At 60.4% G+C, this 27,245-nt stretch overlaps 1 protein-coding gene and 1 long non-coding RNA gene across 7 annotated transcripts in view; one reads left to right on the top strand and one right to left on the bottom strand.

The window, feature by feature from the left end:
• Positions 1 to 14,554, top strand: part of SEZ6L (seizure related 6 homolog like) — a 124,242-nt gene extending 109,688 nt beyond the window's left edge. For 2 of the 6 annotated variants that reach the window (XM_029049137.2, XM_029049133.2), the window contains 5 exons: positions 5,095 to 5,289; positions 5,723 to 5,755; positions 6,509 to 6,623; positions 7,911 to 8,013; positions 9,924 to 14,554. In XM_029049137.2, the coding sequence (XP_028904970.1) occupies positions 5,095 to 5,289; positions 5,723 to 5,755; positions 6,509 to 6,623; positions 7,911 to 8,013; positions 9,924 to 9,953 (476 nt within the window). In that variant the 3' untranslated portion in view covers positions 9,954 to 14,554. Of the gene's footprint in view, positions 1 to 5,094; positions 5,290 to 5,722; positions 5,756 to 6,508; positions 6,624 to 7,910; positions 8,014 to 8,421; positions 8,600 to 9,923 lie in introns of those variants that run through there. The other 4 variants (XM_029049134.2, XM_029049136.2, XM_029049132.2 and 1 more) reach the window with 4 other exon arrangements.
• On the bottom strand, positions 552 to 24,250 carry LOC114806089. The gene is made up of 5 exons (XR_003754201.2): positions 24,134 to 24,250; positions 21,830 to 21,969; positions 20,323 to 20,525; positions 9,486 to 9,581; positions 552 to 708 (listed from the first exon to the last, which is right to left on the bottom strand). It is a non-coding gene; the product is annotated as an uncharacterized LOC114806089 (long non-coding RNA).
• Positions 24,251 to 27,245: the final 2,995 nt, after the last annotated feature.

Below are 27,245 nucleotides of genomic sequence, written 5' to 3'. Positions count from 1 at the left end.
TCACACGCGTCCGTCGACGCGCGTCGACGGACGCGTTTCCCTCCCACGACCGAGCCTCCAGGCTAGAGTGGGGAGACGGACGTCGGTCCATCGACCGACGGTATTCTGAGCGCTCGCCGTGGGCGGGCGGAACGCTGTGCCGAACGCTTGGGAGAGGACACCGGGGACGATGAGCGGCCGCAGGCCCTGCCCGCAGAGTCGACGGGGGTGAGAGGGACCCGCTTTCCGAGCGGTCAGTGCAGCGCTCCGCGCGCGGTGAGCGCTCCGTGAATACGACTGAATGACTGAATGTAGATAGTCGACATTTACTGAATGCTGTGTTCGGACGCTGTACCGAGCGCCGTACAGTACAGCGCAGTACGGCAGACTTCGCGGACAGTCGGAGCACACGCTTTCCCCGTCCGCAAGCGGCTCACGGTCTAGGAGGGGAGAGACCGACGCGGATAGGAATCGTCGATCCGTCGGGGGTAGCCACTGAACGCTTACCGTGTGGCCGCACTGGGCGCCTACGGGCGGTAGAGTCGAGCGACTCAACGGACCCGTTCCCCGTCCGCGACCGGCTTGCGGTCCGGCGAGGGGGGGCCGGGGTCGGGGGGGAGACGGTCGCGAAGAGGAAGAATCGATCGACGGTATTTACCGGGCACTTACCGCGTGCGGAGCGCGGGGCCGAACGCCGGGGAGCGGGGACGTCGCGACGGAGCCGGTGGTCTTGTTTCCGTGGGGCGTCAGCCAGAGCCGGAGGCAGGCGACCGCGCCGGGGGAGAGGCGGAGAGACGACGGGCCAAGGTTAAAAGAGATCGCCGCTTGTCGTCGGGGCGTAAAGAACGACCCCCCCCCCCCCCCCCCCCCCCGGCACGCCCTCCCGCCCCCCCCACCCGACCCCTGAAATCGCCTAGCGGACAGGAGGTCCCGGGTTCCGATCCCGCCTCCGCCACCTGTCTGCCGGGTGACCTTGGCCGAGTCACGTCACTTCTCCGGGCCTCGGTGGCCTCCTCCGGAGAGCGGGGCCGGAGAACGGGAGCCCCACGCGGGACAGGGACCGCGTCCCACCCGACGCGCCCGCAGCCGCGTCGGCGCTTAGAACGGCAGGCGCTCGACAGACGCCACCGTCGTCGTCATTCCGACGATTATTATTCCCGTCGAGCTGAAGGGCGGCCCTCCTCCCCCCGACCGCCCCCGGGTCCGAGGCCCGGTCGGTCGGAGGCGGGGTCCGGGCCGTCGGGAGGGGAGGCGGGACGCCGTCCCCTTCCCCGCGGCGGAACCGGACCCCCATAAAGCCGGCCTCCCTCCCTCCACGCGACACCGTTTCCCCGGCGGGCCCCGGGACCGCCGGGAACCCCGAAATCGAGGAACGGTCTCCGTGGAGCGGCTACCCCGGGCGGGGCGGTACCGGGATCCGGCGCCGGGGAGGGTCCGCCGTGACGGCGGAACGGACGCGGCCCCCCGCCCACGGCGAGCCGACCGTCTGACGGGGGGGGAGACGGACGTCAAGAGAAATGAAGGAACGACGGACGCGGAAGATGAGTGCCGTGGGGCCGAGGGCGGGGCGCATGAAGGGTGCCGACCCAAGCGCGAGCGTGACCGGGAAGGCTCCTTGGGGGGAGACGGGATTTCCGTAAGGCTTCGAGGGAGGGGAGAGGGACCGTCCGGTGGATGTAAAGGGGGAGGGAGATCCAGAGGCGGGACGAGGGGGCGGGCGGCCAGACAGGCGAGACGGAGGCACGGCGGTGGGGAGGGTGGCTTTTGGCGGAACCGTGAGGGTCGGGGATTCGAAAAAAAAAAAGGCAGGGGACGACAGGATCCGAGAGGGAAGGTGAAGGGTTCCGTCTCGGACACGTCTCGGCGGTTACCGGGGCGCTCGACGAATGCCAAGAAAAAAAACCACCCCCAAAAAAGAGCGTCGGCGGGACCTCGCCGAGTAGAGGTGTCCCGGAGGCAGGAGGAGACGCGAGACCGCAGAGGGGGGGAGAGAGATCGGGGCCGGAGACGGGAGATCCGGGAATCGTCCGCCCGGAGGGGGGAGTCGAGGCCGCGGGAGCGATTGAGTTCTCCGGGGGAGACGGAGGATAGAAGGCGACCGAGAACGGAGTTGAGGAGCGATGAGAGAAAGCGGGCAGTTGGAAGGGCCATCGGGGAACGTCCCCGTGGAGAACCGAAGTCCCCCGGGATGGGCGTGGGGACGGAGAGAGAGAGGGAAGGAATGTGAGAAAGTGATCGAGCGGTTCGGGAGGTGGGGCCCGGGAGGACCGGGACTAGTATCTGGAGAGGGCGGTCCGGGCGGATGATACGTGGGCTTCGAAAGAAGGGAAAGAGAGGTGAGTGGGATGGTGAGAGAGAGAGAAGGAAGCCGACCCCGCCGCCGTTTCCCAGCGAATCCGGGGGGGGGCGGGGGGTGGGGGAGGGGTGAAGAGGAGCATCCCGCTCCCCCCCCCCCCCCCCCCAAGAGAAAACGGCAGGGGAGACCGTGTCGCCTGGGGGGGAGCCAGCTTTTAGAGATGGCGAGGAGGAGCGGGGAACGTGTGGGGAACCGACAGGAGCCGACCTCCGGCCTAAGCCTCTTCCTATCTTCACCGATCGTCCGTGCTCACGGCCCCGTCCGCGTCGGTCCGTCGGCGACGTCTAGCGAACGCTTCCCGTGTCCTAAGCGCTTGGGAGGGGGCGACGCGACGGGAGTCGGGCGGCACGTCCCTCGCCCGCCGCCCACGCGCGGTCTGCCGATGACGTCGACCCGTCGATCGACGGAGCGCCGGTCGGGTCGCGCGATCGGATCGGAGCCGGTATCGAGTCCGCCTGGGAGAGCGCTCGACTCGGTAGACGCGATCCCAGACCGAGAGCTCACGGTCGGTCTACCGTGTGCCGAGCGTTTGGGAGGATCCAAAGGCGGCCAAGATCCGGGCCCCAAGACATTTCGGCCTCTGGCCGAGGATCAGTACGGTCCCGGATCGGGAGCCGAGCTCGGTCCGTACCCGAGACTTACGTCGGATAGCGGTGCGTGACCCGAGCAGACGAGCAGTATAGAAACCAGATATCCCTGGCGTTCCCGTGAGCCGCGTGCTTGTTTTCCGTTTTTTTGTTTGTGCTTAGAACGGTGCCCGGCACATAGTAAGCGCTTTAACGTACACCATTATTTTCTTTTCACCTCTCATTAGTACGTAGAATTGAGGGCTGTGGGATTAGGGGGAGAGTTGGAAGGAGGTGGGGGGCGGGGGCGGCGAGTAGGGCGAGGAGGAGGAGAAAAAGGAAGGGGAGAAGGAAGAAGAGAATAAAGAGGAGGGGGGGGAGGAGGAGGAGGGGGAGGAGGACGAGAAAGACGGGGAGGAGAAGAAAAAGGAGGAGAAGGGGGAGGGAGGGGGGAGGATGGGGAAGAAGGAGAAGGATGGGGAAGGTGGAGGAGTAGGAAGAGTAGGATGGGGGAGGAGAAGGATGAGGAGGAGGAAGGGGGGGAGATGGAGGAAGGAGGGGGAGAATGAGGAGGAGGAGGAGGAGGAAGAGGAGAAGGGAAGGGAGAGGAGGAGGATGGGGGAAGGAGAAAGAGAAGGGAGAGGAGGAGGATGGGGGAGGAGGAGGAGAAGAGAAAGGAGGCAAAGGAAGAGGAGAAGGAGAGGAAGGAGAGAAGTTGAGGATTAGAAAAAGGGGGGGGGGGGGAAAGAAAAGGGAGATGGAGGAAGGAAGGGGAGGAGAATGAAGAGGAAGAGGAGGAGGAGCAGGAGGAGGAGGAGGAGGAGGAGGAGAAGGGAAGGGAGAGGAGGAGGATGGGGGAAGGAGAAAGAGAAGGGAGAGGAGGAGGAGGATGGGGAAGGAGGAGGAGAAGAGAAAGGAAGAGGAGACAGAGAGGAAGAGAGAGGAGGAGGATTAGAAAAAGGAGGAGGAGGAGAAGGAGGAGGAGGAGGAAGGGGGGGAGAAAGAAAAGGGGGAGATGGAGGAAGGAAGGGGAGGAGAATGAAGAGGAAGAGGAGGAGAAGGAAGAGGAGAAGGAGAGGGACAAGGAGGAGAAGGGAAGGGAGAGGAGGATGGGGAAAGGAGGAGAAGGAAAAGGAGAAGGGAGAGGAGGAGGAGAAGAGAAAGGAGAAGAGAAAGGAGAACAAAGGAAGAGAAGAGGAGAGGGAGGAGGAGGAGGAGAGGGAGAAAGAAAAGGAGGAGGATGGAGGAGGAGAAAAAGGAAGAGGAGAAGCAGGAGTTGGAGAAGGAGGAGAGAGGGTGAGGAATAGGAGGGAGAAAGAAGGGGGAGAAGGAGGATGGACAGAGGAGGAGGAGGAGGAAGAAAAGAAGAAAGAAGAGGAAGGAGAGGGACGAGGAGGAGATAAAGGAGGAGGACGATGGGGAAGGAGGAGAAGGAAGAGGAGGATGGGGGAGGTGAAGGAGAGGGAGGAGGATTAGAAGAGGGAAGAGGAGGAGGAGGAGGAGGAGGGGGAGAAAGAAAAGGGGGAGACGGAGGAAGAGGAGGAGGAAGATGAGAAGAAGGAAAGGGACAAGGAGAAGAGAAGCGAGAGGAGGAGGATGGGGAAGGAGAAGAAAAAGGAGAAGGGAGAGGAGGATGGGGGAGGAGAAGAGAAAGGAGGAGGAGGAGAAAGGAAGAAGAGGAGGAGGGGAGGGAGAAAGAAAAGGGGGAAGAGGAGAAAAAGGAAGAGGAGGAGGCGGCGGAGAAGGAGAGGAAGAGGATGAGGAAGAGGAGGGAGAAAGAAGGGGGAGAAAGAGGATGGAGGAATGAGGAGGAGCAGGATGGGAAGGAGAATGAAGAGGAGAAAAAAGAGGAAGATGGGAGGAGGAGGAAGAAGAGAAGAAAGAAGAGACGAAGGAGAGGGACGAGGAGAAAAAGGAGGAGGAGGATGGGGAAGGAGGAAACGGAGAAAAAGAAGGGGGAGGGAGAGGAGGATGGGGGAAGGAGGAGAAGGTGGAGAAAAAGGAGAATGGAAGAAGGAGGATGGAAGGAGGAGGATAAAGGGGAGGAGAAGGGAGGAGGAGGAGGACAAGGAAGAAAAAGGAGGAGGAGGAGGAGAAAAAGGAGGAGAAGGGGGAAGAAGAGGAGGAGGAGGCCGGGGAGGCCGGGCCTCGAGGCGGCGGCGTCAGCGGTGTCCGGGGCGGCGTCTGTTTCAGCGGAGGAAACGCTGGCGTGCGACAACCCGGGGCTCCCCGACAACGGCTACCAGATCCTCTACAAGCGGCTCTACCTGCCCGGGGAGTCGCTCACCTTCATGTGCTACGAAGGCTTCGAGCTGGTGGGCCAAGTCACCATCCAGTGCATCCTGGGCCAGCCGTCCCGCTGGAGCGGACCCCTCCCCGTCTGCAGAGGTGAACGACCCGCCGCCCCCGCCCCCTCGCCCCCCGGGGCGGGGGGCCCGCCGGGACCCGCTCCCCTCCTACCCCCGCGTCGGAAAGTCCCGCCGTCCCGGACCGCCGGCTCGATGGGTCGTATTTACGGAGCGCGCGCCGTGGGCGGACGGTACGACAGAGCTGGGAGACGCGGCCCCCGCGGGCCGGTGCTCTGCGCGCCGTGAGCGCTTAGTAAGCGCGGTGGGCCGCCGCGGACAGGCTCACCCTCTCCTCCCAACGCACGCTTCCCGGGTGGCTGAGGAACGGAGGCCCATCTCCTCCAGGAGGCCCTTTCCTCTTCTCCCGCTCCCTTCTGCGTCGTCCCGCCCGGCTCCCTTAATTCACCTCTCGCACACGCGCGCTCTCTCCGTCTCCCGCGCACGCCCCCGACCTCTCCCGATCTCTCTTTCAGTCAACCGGGACAGTTTCGAGCACGCGCTGGAAGGTGAGCGCCGAGGGGACGGACCGCCGGGTTCTAACCCCGGCCTTGCCACCCGCCCGCCGGGGGAACCTCGGGCGAGCCGCTTCGCGTCCCGGGGGCCGGCGACCTCCTGCGGAAAACGGGGACGAGGGCCGCGGGCCCCGCGCGGGACGGCCCGATCGCTCTCCGTCTCCCCCGGCGCTTCGGAACGGTGCTCGGCACGTAGCGAGCGCGTAACGAATACCGTGACGATGATGACGGGGGGGCAGGGACCCCGCGTGGACAATCCCAGAGGGGCGGGAGCCGGTGGGCCGGGGCACGGAGCAGCCTCCCCGAGGGACCTACCGTTCGGGACGGACGGGCGGGGGGTCCGGCCCCCCGGTCCCCACGCCGGGCTCCCCGATGTCACCTCGGGCCGGGGCGGCGGCCGGGCGGGAGGAGGGACCCGACCCCGGGGGGCGCGGCGGCGGGAGGGGAGGCCGGAACGTGACTCTGGGTTTCTAGTAGACTCTGGGTTTGAGAAGCAGCGTGGCGCAGTGGAAAGAGCACGGGCTTTGGAGTCGGGGCTCGTGAGTTCGAATCCCGGCTCTGCCACTTGGCGGCTGTGTGACTGTGGGCGAGTCACTTAACTTCTCTGTGCCCCAGTTCCCTCATCTGTAAAATGGGGATTGAGACTGCCAGCCCCACGTGGGACGACCTGATTCCCCTGTGTCTACCCCGGCGCTTAGAACAGTGCTCTGCACATAGTAAGCGCTTAACAAATACCAACATTATTAGTAGCAGAAGCGGCGGCCCAGACCTCGCTCGAAGGAGGAAACATGGCCTTGGCCATCTTCATCCCCGTCCTCGTCATTTCCCTGCTGCTGGGCGGAGCGTACATCTACATCACGAGGTACGGCGCTGGCCTCGGCCCGGTAACCGGGCCTCGGCGAAGCCTCTCTCCCCCCCCCCCCCGCCGGGGTTGATGACGTCTCGGGTGGGGAGAAAAAAGCAAAACCCAGCCCCCCCCCCCCCCCCCCCCCCGGGGACGGAGCCGGTCGGCTCGGGTCGGGTCCGCCCCCGGAGCGAGGCGGGGGAGGCTCGCGTTCCGCCGTGAGAGAGCGATCGCGCCTCGGCGGCAAGGGCCCGGGCCCGGGAGTCCGAGGTCGCGGGTTCCGATCCCGGCTCCGCCGCTCGTCAGCCGTGCGACTCCGGGCGGGGCGCCCGACGCCTCTGGGCCTCGGTGACCTCGTCTGTCGAATGGGGACGGAGGCTCTGAGCCCCACGTGGGACGACCCGCTCACCTCGTCTCCACCCCGGCGCTTAGAACGGTGCTCGGCGCAGAGTAAGCGCTTAACGGACACCGTCGTTATTACGAACGCCCTCCGCTTCTTTCTCGCGGCCTTCAGAGACCGCTCGGGGGAAAGGAGAGTCTCAAGGGGACTCCGCAGAGCCCTCCCAAAAGCCCACCCCCTCCAGGAGGCCTATCCCCGCCTGGTCCCCCACCGCCTCCCCCTTCCGCGTCCCCCTCGGATCCGTCCCCTCGGTACGGCGCTGGGGGCACGGCAAGCGCTCGACAGATACGGCCGAACGGAGGAACGGCCGTCGTCCGTTTCGGTCTCCGTCTCCCCTCTAGACCCTAAACTCCGTTGTACGGCGCCCGGCACGCGGTCGGCGCTCAGTAAAGTACCGTCGGTCGAGTCCGCGTGGCCCCGCGCCCCCAGAAGGCCAACACCCCGCAAGTCACGGGACGCCGTCTCCCGCCGCGGGTCCGCCCCGGGGCCTCCGGACGGCGGAGCCGGGGTCGAGGGTCTCCTGCGGGGCGGCCTCACCTCGGCGGTAGAGGAGAGCGGAGGAGATCGCGACTGCTGATTCTCTCGTACCTGTCCTCTCCCCAGCGCTTCCCACGGCGCCCTGCACGTCGTCGGCGCTCGACCCCCACCGACCGCTTGAGAGCGGCGCCCCCGGCCGGCGGGCCGCGCTCCCCACCCTTCCGGGACGGTTCGGGAAAAAGGAAGGACGGCGGGACCGAATCGCCCGGTGGAACCGGAGGCCGTCGGCCTCCCTCCCCCCGCCCCGGGCCCGGACCCGGCCGCTCCGTCCGTTTCCTTCCCCGCCCCCGGGGAAGCCCAGCCAAGCGTGGATCGTCCCCGGGGGGCGGGAAAGTGACGTCTCCTCTCCCTGTGACTCTCCTCCCCAGATGTCGATATTATTCCAACCTGCGCCTGCCTCTGATGTATTCCCACCCGTACAGCCAGATAACGGTGGAGACGGAGTTCGACAACCCGATTTACGAGACGGGGGTGAGTCGGCCCGCGGGCCCCCCTCTCTCTCCGAATCTCCCCGCTCCCGGCCCCGCACCCAACCCGGACCCAGGGAGGTAGTTCACTGAAAGCCAAACGCCTCCCCCGACGGCACGGATCCCAGCAGTCCCCCCCCCCCCCCCGGCGCCGGCGCCGTCTCCTATCACTTCCTCCCGTCCGTCGCGCACACCCGGGAGTCGGAAGGTCGCGGGTTCCGATCCCGGCTCCGCCGCTCGTCTAGCTCTGCGGCCCTGGGCAAGTCGCCTCACTTCTCTGGGCCTCGGTTCCCTCGCCCGGAAAACGGGGATGGAGACCGTGAGCCCCACGTGGGACGACCCCGTAGCTACCCCCGGCGCTCAGAGCGGTGTCCGGTACCTAGTAAGCGCTCGACGGATATCGTTATTGTAGACCTCGGCGGACTCGAGGATTGTAAGACGGAGGGAGGGCCGGGGAGCCCGTCGCCTGATCCCACTGCCCTCTCCCAACCGTAGACGGTCCGAGGTTTAGATCATCCCACCAACCCGAGCAAACTCTCCCCGCTGCTCCGCACGGCGCCCCGCGAGCGCTCGCTGAATATCATCGCTCCGTCGTGGCTGTGACCGAGAAGCGGCAGATAAGACCGTCGCCCCCCCCCCCCCCCCCAACCCGGGATCCCCCGACGCGCCGTCGGTCGTTGGCTTTCTCTCGACCCTCACGTTGGAGCGCTCGGTCCAGTGCCGTGAGCAGAGTAAGCGCTCGATAAATACGACGGAACGGATGAAGCCCGAGGGGCGGACGGATGGTCCGGGCGGTCGAGACCCCGGTGTCCGACTAGCCCGGGGAGCTCTTAGAGAAGGCTGATACTTTGCAAGTCACCGGCCTCGACCTGAGAGAACTTCGGTTCCCCGGCGGGGACCCGCAGGATTAACGCAACTACAGCTGATAATAACGATGATAATCACGGTACTTGTTAGGTGCTTACTACGTGCCAAGCGTTCTGGGGGGCGCAGGGCTCCTCTCCCTGGGAGCGCTTAGTGGATAGCCAGGAACCGGCTCCCTCTGGATCCGCCCCGGCCCGAGAGGTTCCCCGCTAGCGGGGCTTAGGAGGACCTGAACGCCGGCATCCGCTCGGTCCAAACCGGCCCCGGCCTCTCTCGGACCCACACCTTCCACCAAGGAGCGACGGAGCCCTTGGGGTCGGGGCGTCTGATTCCTCTCGGTCGGCCAACGGTTCTAACGTTCGCCTCCAGAGGACGCGTCGGCGACTAAGGATGAATACAGTTGGACTGAACCAACGGTGAACGAGGAGACCGACTGACTCGCTTCTCCCGTCCGCGTGGAAGAGGCCGGAGCCGTAAAAGCGTTAGCGCCGCTGAGGTTCTTATATGCCAAGCGCCGGGACAGATGGCGAGATAATCAGATCAGGCCGTCTCCCCATTTCACAGAGGAGGAAACAGAAGAGAAGAGAGGCTAAGTGACGTAAGGTGACTCACCCGAGGTCAGCCGGTGGGCAGGCGGCAGAGCTGGGACTCCAATCCGGCTCTTCTTACTCCCGGGCTCGCGGTCGTGACTAGGTGACGCTGCCTTTCCTGAAAGAGAGGGAGAGAGAGAACCCGCCGGTTCATACGGTATCTCTTAAGCGCTTACTACGCGCCAGGCGCCGTGCTGAGTCCGGGGGTCGATACGGGCTGATCGGGCTGGACGCGGTCCCCGTCCCCGTCCGACGGACGAAGTGACCGAGGCCCCAGCAGAGTGCGGCGACCCGCCCCAAGTCAGTGACGGAGCTGGGATCGGAACCCGGGTCCCCGGAGGCCCGGGGCTCCGTCCGTTTGGGCCACGCTCCTTCTCCCGTTGGGAAGATGCGGGCCGATCGACGTCTTTAGAGTCGACCTGTCCGGCAGATTTAAAAGCCTTCCTCCTCTCCCTTCTAGGAAACCAGAGAATATGAAGTTTCGATATAAAGCCGCAAGCACCCGCAAGCTACGGACCTCCAGCTCTGAACCCCGGACAGGACGTCCTCGGCGATTACTCCAGAGACCATTCGGCATTTAAACGGAACCCCGGACCTTCTCTTGTCTTTCCTTTCGATTCTCTCGAAGATTCGCTGTCTTCTTCCCCCCCTATTTATTCTATTTAAAGCGAGACGGGCGCGCGGCTGTTCCGTGGCGGCCCCGAGGCCGGTGGGAAATTCGCCCTTCGGTCCGACGGGGGGCCCTTGCCAAGGGAAGGGAGGAGGGGGGAGGAAGACCGTATCCACCAGAGAGAGAATCCCACCGTACCCCACGCCCGGTTCGGCGGGGCCCCTTTTCCGGTCCCCGGCCCCCCGGGGCCGGGGGGGGGGGGGGGGGACGGGACGGGACTCGGCGCCGCCGCCGCGGGTCCGCCTCGCCGCCGGCGGGACCCACGCTTGACTCGCCGGGAGGGTTGGCGCGAAGCCGCCGCGCTCCCCGGTCCGGCACCCCCGCTGTCCTCCGGGCCTGGGACTCGAGACGGCGGCGGAGTGCCGACGGTCGGCTCCGAGGCAGAATCTCCGGGCGGGGAGGGCCGCTACCGCCAGCCGGGCGGTCCGGCTCCGATCTGCGGCTCCGACCTAGCCCCCGGGGGACGGCACCACCCTTAATGTGACTCTTCCCCTTCCACGTCCCACCCCCGGACTGCGACGTGTGGAAAGTCGCCCAGTGTTCGGACACGGTACCGGAAGACTTTTCCTCATCCGGCGTCGGCCCCGCTTCCCTCCGGGAGATCCGCAAAGGGGAAGCGAGACCGCGGGCCTCGGTCCTCCCCGGGCGCCCTCGGTCACCTCCGGCCCCCCGGCAGCGCGGCGCCCCCGCGGAGGTCGGCGATGGACCCCGGGGAGCCGGAACCCGGACGGTCTCCTGAGGGAAGTGGGGGAGATGGGCCGGAAGGGTTCGACTGCTGCCGTTCCCTCTCTCCGCGGCGCAAGCGGGCCGCGGGACCCGTCGCGTCCGGCCGGCGGGCCCCGGGCTCCGCCCCGGCCTGGGGCGGCCGCGCTCCGACTAAAGGCCGGCGGCTCCTCGAGGGCGGGGACCGCCTCGGCTCACTCTCCAGGACGTCAGGACGGCGCTCCGCGCGGAGTAAGGTGCCCGGGAGACGCCCCTGACCGGGCGTCGTGGGCTTTCCCCGGCTGGCAACAGAAGGCATCTTCCGCGATCCGACGAGGACGACGGGCACCTTCCCCAGACCCGCCCCGGCCCCGGCTTCCCTTTCCGTTTCCCTCACGGCGGTCTAGCGGCCCGGATTTCCCAAGGTGGGACTCCGTCACCCCCCCACCCCTCGAACGGTATCTCAGGGTAACGATAAGGGACCGGAATCCTCTAGGCCCGCTCAGAGCGGATCCGAGAAGCCTCTCTTCCGGACACCAGAGAAATCCGCGGGGTCCACTGGGCGGAGGAGCTATTTCGAGGGGCGGGGGGGGGGGAAACAACGGCCACCTCTAGAAATAGAATCCAGAACGCTCAGAGATCTCCAACGTCCCCGGTCCTCGGGCCCAGAAGAGGCCGACCCACCGGAGCCGCCTGGACCCGCGGGCCGCTCTCGGGACGGAGACGAGGCCCCGGCTTTCCCGCCTCTTCCCCTGGAGACTCCCGTCGGCCCCGGGCCAGGTTCCGGGGCCGGGAGGAGTCCTTCTACGGCACCACGGGGTCTAGAGCGAACGATGCTCGTCGCGGCGCGCCCTACCCATCTGGGAGACGGATGTCCGTCCCGGATCGGCTGGTTAAAAAACGGAAAATAATTCAGCCGCCCAGAAAACAAACACACGCACCCGAACGCCCCCACGCCAAAATTGAGCCCCATATTTTTCTGACGTTCATTGCTTCACCTCACCCCTGGCCCGACCGGAAAAGACGGCGTCACCTTCTCCCGCTCGGGCATCTTGCGTTTACGTGACCGCTACGGGTCGTCGTCCGACAGAGATCCGCGCGACGGGGAATCCGCCCGCTAAACGCCCGCCCCCTGAACCTCCGAGCCCAAACACCCTATCCCCGTCGGCATCCGGAGGGAGACGACACCGGTAGTTGGCGGGTTTTGTTTCGGACGCCGCCGTCTCGGGTCGTTCCGCCACGGCCTCTGTAACCAGGAAGACGGCCTTTTAGAAATCGGTTTAGAGAGAGGTATCGCGGTCTTTACCGTGTCCGGCGCGGCCGAGGCGGTAGCGATCGTCTTGAGGATCCGGGGAAGTCTACTCGTCAAAGATAAACAGGGCCCGAACTGCGCCGGGCACCTCCTTTCCGTGATTTTATAAACGACGACGCGAAAACCGTGAGGCTTCAACGTTCGCCGACGCGACCCCTTCCTCGAGAAACTCCAGAGTGGCGCGGACCTCGGCACCAGCGCGGCGCTCTATTTATCCCCGTCTCTTCGGCTCGGACCTCCCCCTCTGGGCTCTCACGGAACGGAGGCTGACCGCCCTCTCGCCGCGGATGTCCCGTCCCCCGTCCCCCCCCCCCCGCCCCCGAAACCTCGTCTCTGGGTTCCCGGCCCGGAGGGGCAAGCCGCGGCGTCTCTTCGGGACGTCCGATTCCGAGACCCGGACCCGGGCGAACGGGGAGGAAAGAGCGCCCGTCACCCAACTCCGCGGGATCTCGGATGAGTTGGCGAAAGTCTGGACAGATTTAGGGGGTGGACCTAAGTCTGGAGTCGAGACGCCTCGTCGGGGATTTCTCGGTATCGGTGACGTTTGAAGAACAAAAACCCATCTGTAACGTGGGGCTACGGTAGGGTGGGTCCCAGGTGGATCGGGGACCCGGCACGATCTCAGCCGCATACCTAGTGAGCACATAGTAAGCATTTAATAAATGCCATAATATATATATATATATGTGTATATATATATATTGTGTCTATATATTACGTGTGTGCGCGTGCGTGCGTGTATAAGTACGTGAACCTCCAAGCCCTGAGATTTCTTTTCCTCGGACGTTCTGACTCTCTCGTTCTCCGCCCGATTATGGCCGATCCGCTCTCGTTCTTTCGATCGATATTCAGGGCTCCTAAAAGCCTAACGTCCTCAGAGCCACGAGTCTTTGAGAAGTCCTCGCTAATCTCCTCCCTAGGATCTAACAGCCTGTTCTCAGACGCTTCTCCCGCGTCCCCTAAAAGCCAACTTTCCATAAGCTCCAGTTCCGCTACCCGTTCTCCCCCCCCCCCCCCGGCGTACGTCAGAGCGAGAAGAGTACATCGGGTAGAGTTCATTTCCAAGGTGATTCGACCTCGGTTCACCTAGAGTCCGCCCGTACTTCATCCGCTTTTACCTAGAGCTCATTCGGTTTCCCATCTGGTCCATCCGTGGCGATTCTATAAAAGGACAAACAGCGAGCACGAAAGTTCAAGGCATTGACTCTAAATCACTGACCAATAAGGCTCCGACAAAACTTCCAAGATACAGTTTTTTTGAAAAGTCGCCTTTTCCAAAAGGGCAGACACAAATTTCTCCAAGCGATTCCCTTCAAAAGTCTGAACCGGTCCCGTGAAATCGATTCCAGAACCCAGACTGAGGGTCTCGACTCGACCGGCTGGGATTTGAGACGCCTTTCTCGGTTGATTGTCGACGGGACGCCTTTCTGCATCGGGTAGCGGCCCCGGTGACATCCTTGAGAGATCCGGTCTTTCGTTCCAACACTCATCGTCCCGCATCTGCCCCGGCGCGATCGGCGTAGAGGAGGCGCTTGCCAAGTGGGGGTATCGGCTCCCAAACGCTCCCGCGGACCCGGATCTTGGCCGGGCGCCCCCCGGGATCACCCTAGAGGCGGGTCGCGAGCGGAGACGGGAGCGGCCGAGAAGGATCATCGACCCACCAAGGCTAAAGAAGCCACGGTAGACAGAACCCAAGCCCGAGAGAAGCCAAACCGGGCTTCGCCGGCCGTCCCCTCTTCCCCCGGAAACGGGAGAACGGGGAGGGGGGACGAACGGAAGGAAGGGACGGCGAGATCGCGCGCCCCGCTCCGCCGTTCGAAGAAGCGACTTTCTTGGCCATCCCCGTAGTCCCTAAGTTACGTTTAACGTTCGTCGCGTAGGGGTCATCCACGAGGAAACGCGCAAGAGGAACGAAGAGTCCGACTGCCCGGAGTTCAGCCTCTCTCTCTCTCGTTTGGGGGAGGGAGGGTTTTTCTTACAACTTCCTGTAGGTTAGTGAATTTTTACCAAGTGGTTTGTATGTCAGCCGAAGGCCTTCCCCAGCGGCCCAGTTCCCTTAGCTGCTCCTTATTTTCTCTGCTTTTCCTAAGTCGGGAGTCGGTCCGTTCCCACGAGAAACCATGACGGATTTGTAGCGCCCCATAAATGTCTATTTTCCTGCGATTTTCTTGATCGTAAACCCCGGTTTCTTACTTGCCGTTTTATTTTCCTACGGTTTCGTTCTTAAATCTAAATGCGGATGAACCGACCGTATGAAGCCCAAGGACTCAGAGCAGTAGTGGCCGTCCCTACCGACTGATAGCCCTTCTTTCGGCATTGTCCATGGTACTGTACCCCCCGTCCCCCGCCCCTCCCGGACCCTCGACCCCCTACCCCGAGTGCAATAAATTTCTCATTTTGCATCACATCCGGCTTCTCGGTCTTGACTCACATCCCCCCTCGCCCTCCGCACATTCGAGGACACCCGCTATCCCCCCCGTCGGCTCCCGGACCTTCAGAGGGGCAAAATGATCCCGACGGTTCCGGAAAGGAGATGGGGAGGGAACCGGGAGGGAGACGGAGAAGGAGAGAGGGAAGAGAGACGGGGGGGGGAGAGAGAGAAGGAGGGAGAGGGAGGAAAGGGGAGAGGGATGGAGAAATGGCGACAAAGAAATGGAGAAAGGGAGGGAGAGAAAGAGAGGAGAGAGGAGGAAAGGAAGGAGAAGAGAGGAGGAGAGGGAGGAAGGGAGGGAGCAAGAATGCAAAATCATCCCCTCTAACCAAAGAGCCGTTCTAAAATTACTGCAATTGAATCCATCAAGCACAGACTGTTCAAGGGTGACGGAGAGGACAAACGGGCCTTGAGGGATTGAAGGGGAGGAGGAGGGAGACGGGGGAGGGGAGGGAGCTTCTTGTACCCATAACCACCTTCTTAACTTCGAAAGCCCGGGAGGAGTTCTGGGGGGGGCACCGAAAGAGAGAAAGTCCAGCTGCGACAACATCTCGGCCTGTAAATCAGAGAAAGGACTGACGATACTTCCCCCGCTCCCAGATCCTGTTCACGTCCAAGTCCTCCGCATTTGGCCAGTAGGATGTTCCGTGTGCGGAACGACGTACTGAGCGCCTAGCAGGGTACGGCGAGTCGCCGACGGTCCCGGCCCCCAGAGAGCTGACGACGGAAGGGGGAGAGACGTTCTCTTCACCCCATTTTTTTCCAGATGAGGGAACGGAGGCCCAGAGAAGTGAAGTGACCGGCCCAAGGTCACAGAGCAGACGAGCGGCGGAGCCGGGATTAGAACCCAGGTCCTTTTGACTCCCAGGCCCGTGTCCTAGCCGCCGCCGCGCCTCGTGAGCGGGAATCGGGTCTACCGTGTCTGTCGGACTGTCCCCTCCCGAGCGCTCGGTACAGTCCTCTGCACCCAGTAGGCGCTCAACAGATGCCACCGATCGCCTGGACACATCAGGCCCGAGGAGGCCCGGGTCATGGAAAGAGGAGGCCCGGGGACCTACACACACGGGGGGGGGGGGGGGGGGGAGGGCTCCGCACACGGTAAGCGCTTAATAAATACGACGGAATGAACGAACCAGAGCGGGCCAGAGAGACGGCTGGAGACCCCCGATCGGCCGGGGTGTCGATTAAGGACTTACTCCGTGCCAACCCTCTCCTACCTCCCGGGCGAAATCCAGGATCGTCGTCATCGGGCCCGGCCCCTTCCCCTCACGGGGTTCGCAGACTGACACCGCGCCGAGCACCGGAACGGTGAATTAGCCACCGAAAGACAAAAGCGGAGCCTCCGCGGGGAGCAGGAGACCGGGCTGCCTGGATTCGGGGTCCGCTCTATCCAAGTTCGATCCATCAATCCGGGGCACTCGCTGACCTCTTACCGTGCGGAGGTTCCTTTAAAGGAAAAACTAGGGATTCCGCGGGCCGAAGACCGAGGCGTGCCGAGTTTTTCGGCAATTGGCTCGGGGTGTCGGGGGCTGCCAAACTTTGAACTCCTCCGTGTTTGCAAAGGATTCCGAAGCCACTTGCAGATCGACAGACACGCGTCCCCAGCCTGGAGCCGAAGACTTGGTCCCCTCGCTCTCCAGCTGACTCCTGCTCCTTCCCTCCGTCTCATATCCCCTCCCCCCCCACCCCCGGCCCGCTGGCCGGTGACGACGACCATGTCATCGAGGGACGGGCGACGGGGTTTCGGCTAAGACGGCCCTGACCCTTTGCCATCTGACCGTCAAAGAGGCCACAGCCCCGGCAGGTCCAGCTTTCCCGTCTGACCGTCACGGAGGCCGCAGAGCCGGCCTGTTTACCTAGAATAATGATTGTGATCACTCGTTAAGCACTTGCCACGCGTCAGGCACTGTTCTAAGCGCCGGGGTAGATACGAGAAAATTGGGTCGAACACAGTCCCTGTCCCACGGGGCTTACTCCCCCTCTTACGGACGAAAGAGCCGAGGCCCAGAGAAGCGAAGCGACTCGGCCGAGGTCGCGCGGCGGAGCCGGGATTAGAGCCCGGGTCCTCTGACTCCCAGGCCTGAGCTCTTTCCACTGGGCCACGCTGCTTCTCGCCTCCACCGGACACAGAGGCGACCGGACTGTGAGCTCGCTGTGGGCAGGGAATGCATTTATCCACTCTGTTGTACTGGACTCTCGTAAGCGCTTACTACAGGGTTCTGCAAGCGGTAAGCGCTCGATAAGTACCACCGACTGACCGATCAATCGAGGCAGAGCAGAGCCCCTTCCCCAAACGACGGGCCGGAAATCTAGGGTCAGGATGGGCCGAGCCGCTCCTGAGTGGTAGAATCTCGCACTCGCCGCCTGGCCACACAGGCGACGCCACAGACCGACACCAGAAGGGAAGCTGCCTACCGACCCCGCCGGACCGGACTCTCCCGAGCGCTTAGTACAGTGCTCTGCGCACGGTAAGTGCTCAGTAAATACCGTTGATGATGATGATGATGATGATGATGATGGGAGGGGAGTCCTTACGCTCACTGTGGGCAGGGAACGTGTCTACCACCTCTGTTGAACTTTCCCAAGGTCTTGGCACGGTGCTCTGCACACAAGAAGCGCTCAATAAATAGCACTGATAACGACGACGGGAGACTGGATGCTCGCTGTGGGCAGGGAACCTATATCAATGACGTCTATATAGCTATAATTCTATTCATTTACATCGATGCTACTGAGGCCCGTTTGCTCGTTTCGAGGCCCGTCTCCCCGCTTCTGGACCGTGAGCCCGTCGTGGGCAGGGACCGTCTCTACTTGTGGCTGAGTCGTACCGTCCAAGCGTTCGGCACGGTGCTCCGCACACAGTGAGCGTGCAATAAATGCGACCGAATGAACCAACCTGTCTACCAACTCTGTTGGATTGGTCTCTGCCAAGCGCTCGGGGGAGTCCTCGGCACACAGCCGGCGCTCAATAAATAGCCCCGATCGATTTTCTTACCAATAAAGAGGTTGGGGGGGGCGGGAGGGGGGGGTCTTTGGGCCTCGGGGCTCCGCACCTCAGAGGTCTCTTTCCCAGGTCCACGCCGGGCCTCGGTACGACGATCACGGGCTGCCGGCACCGAGCTCTGCTTTTGCTCACGAGCCCCGCCGGAGTCTCTGCCTCCCCAATTTACCTCCTCCACGGTTTCTAAAAAAAGATCTTCCCGACATACGATGTGCATTTTAAAAAGTCTATTTTGTAACGTTGGAGGGCGAGATACAAAACAACGGCTTCGCCCAACGGCTGTCGGATTCATGGAAACCGACGGTCCCGCCCCCCGCCCCCGACACCCTTCCACCCTTCCCAAACTACGCCGACCCCTTGGAGAGAGCTCCGTTATTTGTCCGGAGGGACAAGCTGGAACGTCGAATCCGTCCATCGACGCTACTTACCCAGTGCTTACTGCGCGCAGAGCACTGTACTGAGCGCTTGGGAGAGGACGACAGAATGAACGTCTGCTCCAGCGTCGATTCTTCGCGACAGAGAGGAGCGAGCAGTGAGTAGCAGGATGCAGAAAGCATCTTCTGACGCTATTGGACTCTCCCAAGCGCTCAGTACGGTGCCCTGCGCCCAGGAGACTGTCACTTCCTTGCGGGCCGGGATCGCGTCTGCTGACTCTAGGGCGCTCTCCCAAGTACTCAGTAGAGCGCTCTGCCCACCGAAGATGCTCGATGAACGGAAGAGATTGATTATAAGATATAATCTAAGAAAGATTAAGAAATATAAGAATTCTAAGATTCCCCCTGCCTTCCGCGTCACCCTTGATCGTATTTATTGAGCGCTTACTGGGTGCGGATCACCGTACTAAGAGCTTGGAAGAACAATGTGACAGACACGTTCCCTGCCCCCCCGCGAGCTCTGCGGTGTAGAGGGAGAAACGTTAATATTAACAGACGACAGATACGCACCTAAGCGACGTGGGGCTGCGGGGGGAGGAATAAAAGGAGCGGTTCAGGGTGTCGCAGAAGGGAGGGGGAGAAAGGGAAAGGAGGGTTTAGCCGGGGAAGGCCTCCTGGAGGAGATGGGCCTTCGATAAGGCTTTGAAGCGGGAGGGGAGAGTCACCGTCTGTGGGATAGGAGGAGGGAGGGCGTTCCGGGCCAGAGGCGGGACGCGGGCCGGGGGCCGGCGGGGGCGAGATAGTCGAGATGGAGGTAGAGCGTATTAGAGGAGCGAAGCGTGCGGGCCGGGACGTGGTAGGAGAGTAGAGAGGTGAGGCAGGAGGGGCCCGATGGACGGCTTTAAAGCCGACGGAGAGGACCTGCGGGGGTGGATGGGCAACCGCTGGGGTTTCTTGAGGAGTGGGGGGGAGAACACGGTCCGCACAACCGTGTGGAAAAGTGACGCAGGCAGCAGAGGGAAGTCTGGACCGGAGTGGGGACGGCGAGGAGGCGGGGAGGTCGGCGAGGAGGCTGAATCGGTCATCAAGGGGGAGAGGATCAATGCTTGAATTGACCCGCGCTTGGAGCGGCTCCCTTTATTCCCCCCAACCCTCAGCCCCACGGCACTTACCCCCATATCCATCGTTTATTTGATATCCGTCTCCACCCCGGCCCGTAAGCGGGCAACACGTCTACTAACTCTGCTACATAGTCCTCCCCCAAGCGCTCGGCACACGGGGAGCGCTCGACGAATACCGCCGACCGACTGATGAGAAAGCCCCCGAGTTGTCAAAGAGTCCCTCTATCTGAAAAATCCAGGCAGCGCCAAAGCTATTTTCAGCTGCCGGAGGCGCTCCAAGCCGAGGCAGAGCGGGAGGCTCGGAGACCGTCTGATTCCTTATTTCCACCCGGAATGTTCCCACGTGAACATCGGAGTCGACCGGAACGGCACCTCTGCCTCGTTCAGGGAGGCCCGGCAGATAGGCAGCACTTAAATCCCGCCATCGTTATTCAAACCGACGGTATCCAGAGAGCGCCGACGGTACTAAGTGAGCGCTTACTCTGCGGAGCACTGCCCTGAGCGCTCGGGAGAATGCAATCCAGAGCCCTCCTAAAAAACCCCACCTCTTCCGGGAGGTCTCTCCGATTAATTCCCGGCTCCCAAGCTGACAGGTTGACACGGACACTCAAGAAACACGGATCGATCGATCCGTGCCCTGAAGGATCTCACGGTCTAGCGAGAGAGCCGGGAGGAGGCTGTGAAAGCCCAGTCGATCGTATTGATTGAGCGCTTATTGCGCGCGGAGACCGGACGGAGCGCTCGGGAGAGGGCAACGGAACGGAGTTGGTAGCCGTGTCCCCGGCCCACGACGGACTTGACCGGGGAGACGGACGTTGACGGAAATAAATAAATGACGGTTACGGGCGGCGGTGCCGTGGGGGCCGAGGGCGGGGGCCATTTCCAAGAGCGAGGTCGACGCGGGAGGGAGCGGGAGAAGAAGCAAGGAGGGCTCCGTGAGGGAAGGCCTCTTGGAGGAGGTGGGCCTCCGGGACGGCTTTGAAGCGGCAGAGGGTGACTGTCGGATAATCCCCCCCCCGCCCCCCCCTCCGCCGACCAATCTCAAATCATTTCAAACGGATCATTTCCAACGACTCTGTGCTCTCCTGAGCTCTTAGAACAATGCCCTGCATACAGTGGGCGCTCACTAAATCCCACGGATCGATGGGAAACCGATAATAATAACCGTAGCCCAGGCCGAGCACGGGAGGAAGTTCAGGGGCAGATACCAGATAATCAGGCGATACACCATCCCCCCGGGAGGCTCACCGTCGCAGGGGGGCAGAACCCGTTTTGCCAGATGAGGAAACCGAGGCACAGGGGAGCGAGGAGACTCGTCCAAGGTCGCAGAGCTGGCACCGGAACCGAGCTCCTCGTTCTTTCCACCTCGAGTCACTAGGGGCTTGGGTTGCTGGGGCAGAAGGGAAGGCGGGGGGGCCTAGCCATCGGCACTCCCTCACCCCGTGAGACGCCTGGAGGAAAAAGAGAGCACAGGCTCTAGTCGCCAAACACATCATCTCTTCGGGACGCTCAGAGCAGCAGACGCTGCACTAACCCGGTTCATTCATCGAACCGTCGTCGTCGCATCTGACGCTCAGCCTGGCTCGAATGTATGTTTGCAAGGCAGGGGGAGGTGATTTCTCCACTTTCTTGCAAAAAGCAGAGGAAATGCCAAAATACCGAGGCCAGAAATAAAATACAAAGCCAAAACACTCCACACACGCACACGCAGTAAACCGCAGAAGGAGATCGGGAAACGAAAAGGCCAACCTCATCTCACTCCGTCGGCCTGCCCCCACCCCCTTGGAAGCCTACCGGTCGAGCTCAGGAAAGGCCAGAGTACTAAGCGCTCCGCCCTTAATAAATACTATTACCATTAGAGAAGCAGCATGGCACAGTGACTAGAGCGCGGGCCTGGGCGTCGGGTCACGGGTTCCAATCCCGGCTCGGCCACTCGTCCGCCGGGCGGCCTCGGGCCAGTCACTTCGCCTCGCTGGGCCTCACTTCCCTCATCTGGAGGATGGGGATTGAGACCGTGAGCCCCACGTGGGACAACCGGACTACCTAGTATCTACCCCAGCGCTCAGAACAGTGCTTGGCACAGAGTAAGCGCTTAACAAATACCACCGTCATTATTATTATTATTACTAGTACTCAGCCGAGGACAAAGGAAACGAAACAAATACTCCCTGCCCTCGAGGCACTTCGACCCCATAGGAGGAGGCAGGAGATCAAAGATATTTACAAGCAGGGGTGACAGGAGGAAATGCAAACACAGGACATCCACCATCAATGGCACTTCCTGAGCGCTTACTGGGTGCAGAGCACTGGACTAAGCGCTCGGCAGGCAACAGGTAGAAGCAGATCAAATATGCGCCTCCTGAGGTTGACCGTTCCTAAGTGCTACGGAGGCCAAAGGCCGGGGGTGGATGGGGGGGCGGCTTTGTGGGCGGGGAATGTGTCTGTTTCTCGTTGCGGCCTTAGTGCGGGGCTTTGCACTCAATAGAAACAACGGAATGAATGGCTCCGTGTCACCGCCCAAGGCCCAGGAGGGCTCTGTGTGGACTGGGAGGAAATGGCCAAGCCCTGGGGGGCTTTGTGTTAAACGAGGGGATGGGCTTCGAGGCGGGCTCTGCAGGTAGGGTGAGCAGGGGCTTGTGGAGGGGGGGAAGGGGCAGAGGGAGCGGGAGAGAGTGAGTGGCGTGCAGTGCAAATGTGAGGCGCACTGCCAGCGGAGCGGGGTAAAGCTGGGGCGGGGGGCGGTGTCACCACTGACCCTGAGCCTCTGGCCTCTGTCGCTGGACCCAGGAAAAAGCGGCAGCCGTTTCCCGGTGGCTGCGGCGGGAGGCGCTGGGCCCGAGACGGGCAGGATGACCTTGGGCGAGTCACTTCACTTCTGCGCCTCGGTCCCCTCATCTGTAAAGGAGGGATGGAGAGTGTGAGCCCCACGTGGGGCAGGGACCGTGTCGACACAGTTTGCCTGGATCCACCCCAGCGCACGGTACAGTGCCCGGCACAGAGTAAGCACTGAAATACAAATGACTCTCCCCCACTTCAAAGCCTTCTCGAAGGCCCATCTGCAAGAGGCCTTCCCTGACTAAATCCCACTTTTCCTCATCTTCCACTCCCACTCCCTACAATTACGATGCCTGACACGTAGTGAGTGCGTAACAAAAACCGGACTTAATACTTACTACTGTATGATCATGTACGGTGCCCGGCACAGAGTAAGCCCTCGTCGGGGTAGGGAATGTGCCTATTTATTGTTATGCTGTACTGTCCCGGGCATCTGGTATACCGAGGTACACACGGTAAGCGCACAATAAATACGATAGAATGAATGAACAGATACCCTAAAGAAAAACACACCGGAAGCACTCGACAAATAACCCCGATGGAGAGGGTGGGGGCCAGTAAAAGTCCAGGCTCCGTTTCACTCGGAAAAAGCCCTGTGAGGGGTTGGAGGGGCTGGTGCTGGGTGAGACAAGGCCTGGAGGGAGAGAAGCAAGGAGAGAAAAACAAGTGAGAAAAAAAAAAGGCGATGAGATAAGCAATGAGATGAGAGATAAAGAGAGAAAAGCAAGGAGAGAAAAAGAGAGGCAAGAAGAAATGAGAGAAGCAAGGAGAAAGACAGAGAGAGAAGCAAGGAGAGAGAAAATGAGAGGCGAGAGAGGCAGGGAGAATCAAAGAAAGAGAAAAAGAGAGATGCAAGGGGAGAAAGAGACAAAGAAAAATGAGAGAAGCAAGGAGAGAGTGAGACAGAGAGGCAAGGAAAAATGAGAGAGAGAAGGAGAGAAAACAAGAGAGAAGCAAAAAAAAGGCAATGAGATAAGAGAGATAAAGAGAGAGAAGCAAGGAGAGAAAAAGAGAAGCAAGAAGAAATGAGAGAAGCAAGGAGAACGAGAGAGAAGCAAGGAGAGAGAAAATGAGAGGCAAGGAGAGAGAGACAGGGAGAATCAAAGAAAGAGAAAAAGAGAGAGATGCAAGGGGAGAAAGAGACAAAGAAAAATGAGAGAAGCAAGGAGAGAGTGAGACAGAGAGGCAAGGAAAACTGAGAGAAGGAAGGAGAGCGACAGAGAGAGGAGAGAAAAAGAGAGAGAAGCAAGAAGAGGGAGAAGCAAGAAGAGGGAGAAAAAGAGAGACAAGGAGAAATGAGAAAAGCAAGGAGAGAGAGAAGCAAGAAAAGAGAGAAAACAAGAGAGAAGCAAGAAGAGAGAAAAAAGGAGAGAAAATGAGAGAGAGAAAAAGAGAAGCAAGGAGAGCGAGAAAACGAGAGAGAAGCAAGGAAAGTGGGAGAAAAGCAAGAAGAGAGAGAAAAAGAGAAAGGAAAGAAAATGAGAGAGAAAAAGAGAAACAAGAAGAGAGAAATCGAGAGAAAAGCAAGGAGAGAGAAAAAGTGAGAGAGAAGCAAGAAGACAGAGAGAAAGGAGAGAAAATGAGAGAGAAGCAAGAAGAGAGAGAAAAAAAGAAAGAAGGAGAGAAAATGAGAGAAAGAGAGAAAAAGAGAGAAGTCGAGAGAGAAAACGAGACAGAAGCAAGGAGAGAAAGTGAAAGAGAAGGAGAGAGAAAAAGAGAGAGAAAGGAGAGAAAAAGAGAAAGAGAGAAAAAGAGAGAAGCAAGGAGAGAGAGAAAATGAGAGAAAGAAAGAGAAGCAAGGCGAGAGAGAAAATGAGAGAGAAGCAAGGAGAGAGAAAGTGAGAGAGAAGAAGAGAAAAAGAGAGATGAAGGACAGAAAATGAGAGAGAGATAAAGAGAGAAGCAAGGAGAGAGAGAAAGTGAGAGAGAAGCAAGAAGAGAGAAAAAGACAGATAAAGGAGAGAAAATGAGAGCAAGAGAGAAAAAGAGAAGCAAGAAGAGAGAAAACGAGAGAGAAGCAAGAAGAGAGAGAAAGAGAGAAAGAAGGAGAGAAAATGAGAGAAAGAGAGAGAAGCGAGGAGAGCAAGAAAGGGGGACCGACTTTAGAAAGAGAGTGGCTGGGGTTAGCCGAATTGAACTTTCCAAGCGCTTAGCCCAGTGCTCTGCACAGAGCAGGCGCTCAGTAAATACGGCTGAATAAAATACGACCGAATGGAAGTTTTACCTCGCTCCCGGGCGGCGAGTGGCGCAGGGCAGAGGGCAGAGGACAGAGCACGGAGAATGGCCCCGTCCCGCCCAGCTGAATCCAAGACCTGAGGGGGGCCCCGGACCAAACCATCACTCCGCCTAGGGGGGGGAAAGGGAGAGACCACGATCAGTCCATCCATCGGACTATCTGAGCGCTCACCTCGTGCACAGCGCTGGACTGGGCGTTACGGACAGCTTTCCTGGGTGCAGAAAGACCACACTGCACTAAGCGCTGGGGACAGTCCAATACAGGCGCGTGGCTACAGGCCTTCCCCTCCCCGCCGGGATTTTTGGAATCTCCCTCTCCCTCCCGGAGTGCCACGGGGGGTGGGGGTGGGACAGCCCCCTCCCCACCACGAGGTCCCGGCACCACCCCTGGTATTAGCATTATTATTAGTGACAGTAATAATTAATTGAGGTAGTAGGCATCGCACTTCTCGGCGCCTCGGTGACCTCTTCTGCAAAACGGGCATTAAGACCGAGCCCCACGTGGGACCACCTGGTCACCTTGGATCTCGGCGCTGTGCACGGAGTGGGCGCTTAGCAAATACCATCCTGATTATTAGTGAACGTAACGAAGCACGGGGGTAGACACCCCCATCTTCAGACCGTGGGCAGGGAAGGTGTTTCCGGTTCCACTGCCCTCTTCCAAGCGCCCAGTACGGTGCCCTGCTCACTGCCGCCACGCGATAGCATTTACTGAGCGCTTGCTATGTGCAGGGCACTGTACTAAGCGCTGGAAGCGTTCGAATGCGTTGGACGGACTGAAATCTAACTGAAGGAACCGAGGCACAAAGATGGCCAGACAATCCTCTTTCCAACGGCCCCCTTCACTTTTCTCTCTATGGCAGAGAAAAGGGGGACAAGGACGAGGACAAGGTCGCTCCCCTCTCTCCTCCCCGAAACTGTCAACAACGCCCCGAGGGCAGGGCTTGCTTTTATCAAGCCGCTTGGCCTTGTGGAAAAAGCCCCCCGGGCCTGGGAGTCGGAGGACCCGGCTTCTCATCCCGGCTCCGGCCGCTTCTCTGCTGTGTGACCTGGGAAAAGTCACTCCCCTTCTCTGGGCCTCGGGGACCTCCTCTGTAAAATGGGGATGAAGACCGTGAGCCAACCATCTATCTACCCCAGTGCTTAAAACTGTGCTTGGCATGTAGTAAGCGCCTAACAAATACCATTGTTATTATTATATTAATGTTGGTATTTGTTAAAGCGCTTACTCTGCGCAGAGCACTGTTCCGCAATTATTATTCTGCAATTATTATTATCCCAGCGCTGCTGTGTGACCTGGGGCAAGTCAACTCCCCTCTCTGGGCCTCCCTATAAAATGGGGAGTCAGTAGGTGTCTCCCCCCCTTCCTCCTTAGACTGGGAGAGCCCCATGTGGGACAGGGACTGTGTCCAACCCTTCCCTTCCTTCCCGCCCCACGGCACTTAGGTCCATATCGGCCTTTTTTTTTTTTGATTTATAAAGAGATCTGCCTCCCCTCCTCTAGACCGTGAGCCCGTTGCGAGCAGGGTCCGTCTCCGTTGTATCGTCGTAGCGCTCAGTGCAGCGCTCTCCACACGGGAAGCACGTAATAATTACGAGCGAAGGAACTCGCACCCATCTGGGCGCTTATAATAACGGTGGTCGGCACATAGTAAGCACTCAAGTATCATAAGAATGCTAATAATAAGCGTGATATTTGTGAAATGCTTACTATATATGCCTAGCACTGTCTTTAAACGCTGGGGTAGATCCAAGCTACTAATAATGTCGGTATGTGTTAAGCGCTTACCATGTGCAGAGCACTGTTCTAAGCGCTGGGGGAGATACAGGGTCATCGGGTTGTCCCACGTGGGGCTCACAGTCTTCACCCCCAGTTTACAGATGAGGGAACCGAGGCACCGGGAAGTCAAGTGACTTGCCCACAGTCACCCGGCTGACAAGTGGCAGAGCCGGGATTCGAACCCATGACCACCGACTCCCAAGCCCGGGCTCTTTCCACTGAGCCGCGCTGCTTCTCTGAGCGGGTTGGTCACGGTCCCTGTCCCGTGTGGGGCCGCCAGTCTTCGTCCCCATTTGAGAGATGAGGGAACTGAGGCCCAGAGAAGTGAAGTGACTCGCCCAAGGTCACTTGGCTCTGTCTTGGCGCGTGCAGAGCCAAAATAGAACCCACGCCCTCTGACTCCCGGGTTCTTTCCGCTAGACCATGCCGCTTCCCTATCTTATCGTCCTCTCCCAAGCGCTTAGTACAATGTTCCACCCGCAGTAGGCAAACATCAGGACTATTTACGGGTTGACTGACTGCGTTGAGAGCGTCCCCAGAGAGAACCCTTGTTTTGTCGCTAAAAATACATACATGTGGTATTTGTTAAGCCCTTACTATGTGCCAGCCGCTGTACTAAGCGCTGGGGTGGACACGGGCAAATCGGGTCGGACACAGTCCCCGCCCCATGAGGGGCTCCCAGTTTCGATCCTCATTTAACAAATGAGGCAACTGAGGCCCAGGAAAGTCAAGTGACTTCATTCATTCCCTCATATTTACTGAGCACTTACCGTGTGCAGAACACTGTGCAAAGCGCTTGGGAAGTTCAATTCAGCCACAGATAGAGACGATCCTTGATCACAACAGCCTCGCAGTCTAGAAGGGGGGAGAGAGACATCAAAATAGGTGAACAGGCATCAGTAGCATCATTAAAAATAAACTGAATTCTAGATACACAGCGTTAATAAACATAAATAGAATTATAAATACGTACATAAAGACTCGAGCGCTGTGGGGCGGGGAGGGGGCGTTGAGCAGAGGGAGCGAGGCGGGGGGGGAGGGGAGGGGGAGCAGACTTGGCCGAGGACCAGACAAGCGGCGGAGTCGGAATTAGAACCCACGACCAACCCCTATTACAGCCGCGGGCTGACGCTTCACATCTACTTGGAGAAGCAGCCTGGCTTATGGGTTATGGGTTCTAATCCCGGCTCTGCTGGTCAGTTGCGTGACTTTGGGCCACTCACTTGGCTTCTCTGGGCCTCGGTTGTCATCTGTCGAATGGGGATGAAGACTGGGAGCCCCACGGGGGACCACCTGATGATCCCGTATTTACGCCAGCGCT

Source organism: Ornithorhynchus anatinus, chromosome 21 (assembly GCF_004115215.2).
Source record: "Ornithorhynchus anatinus isolate Pmale09 chromosome 21, mOrnAna1.pri.v4, whole genome shotgun sequence".
Lineage (NCBI taxonomy): Eukaryota > Metazoa > Chordata > Mammalia > Monotremata > Ornithorhynchidae > Ornithorhynchus > Ornithorhynchus anatinus.
Note: the sequence above shows the minus strand (reverse complement) of the source record. Positions and strands in the feature narration are given on the sequence as shown.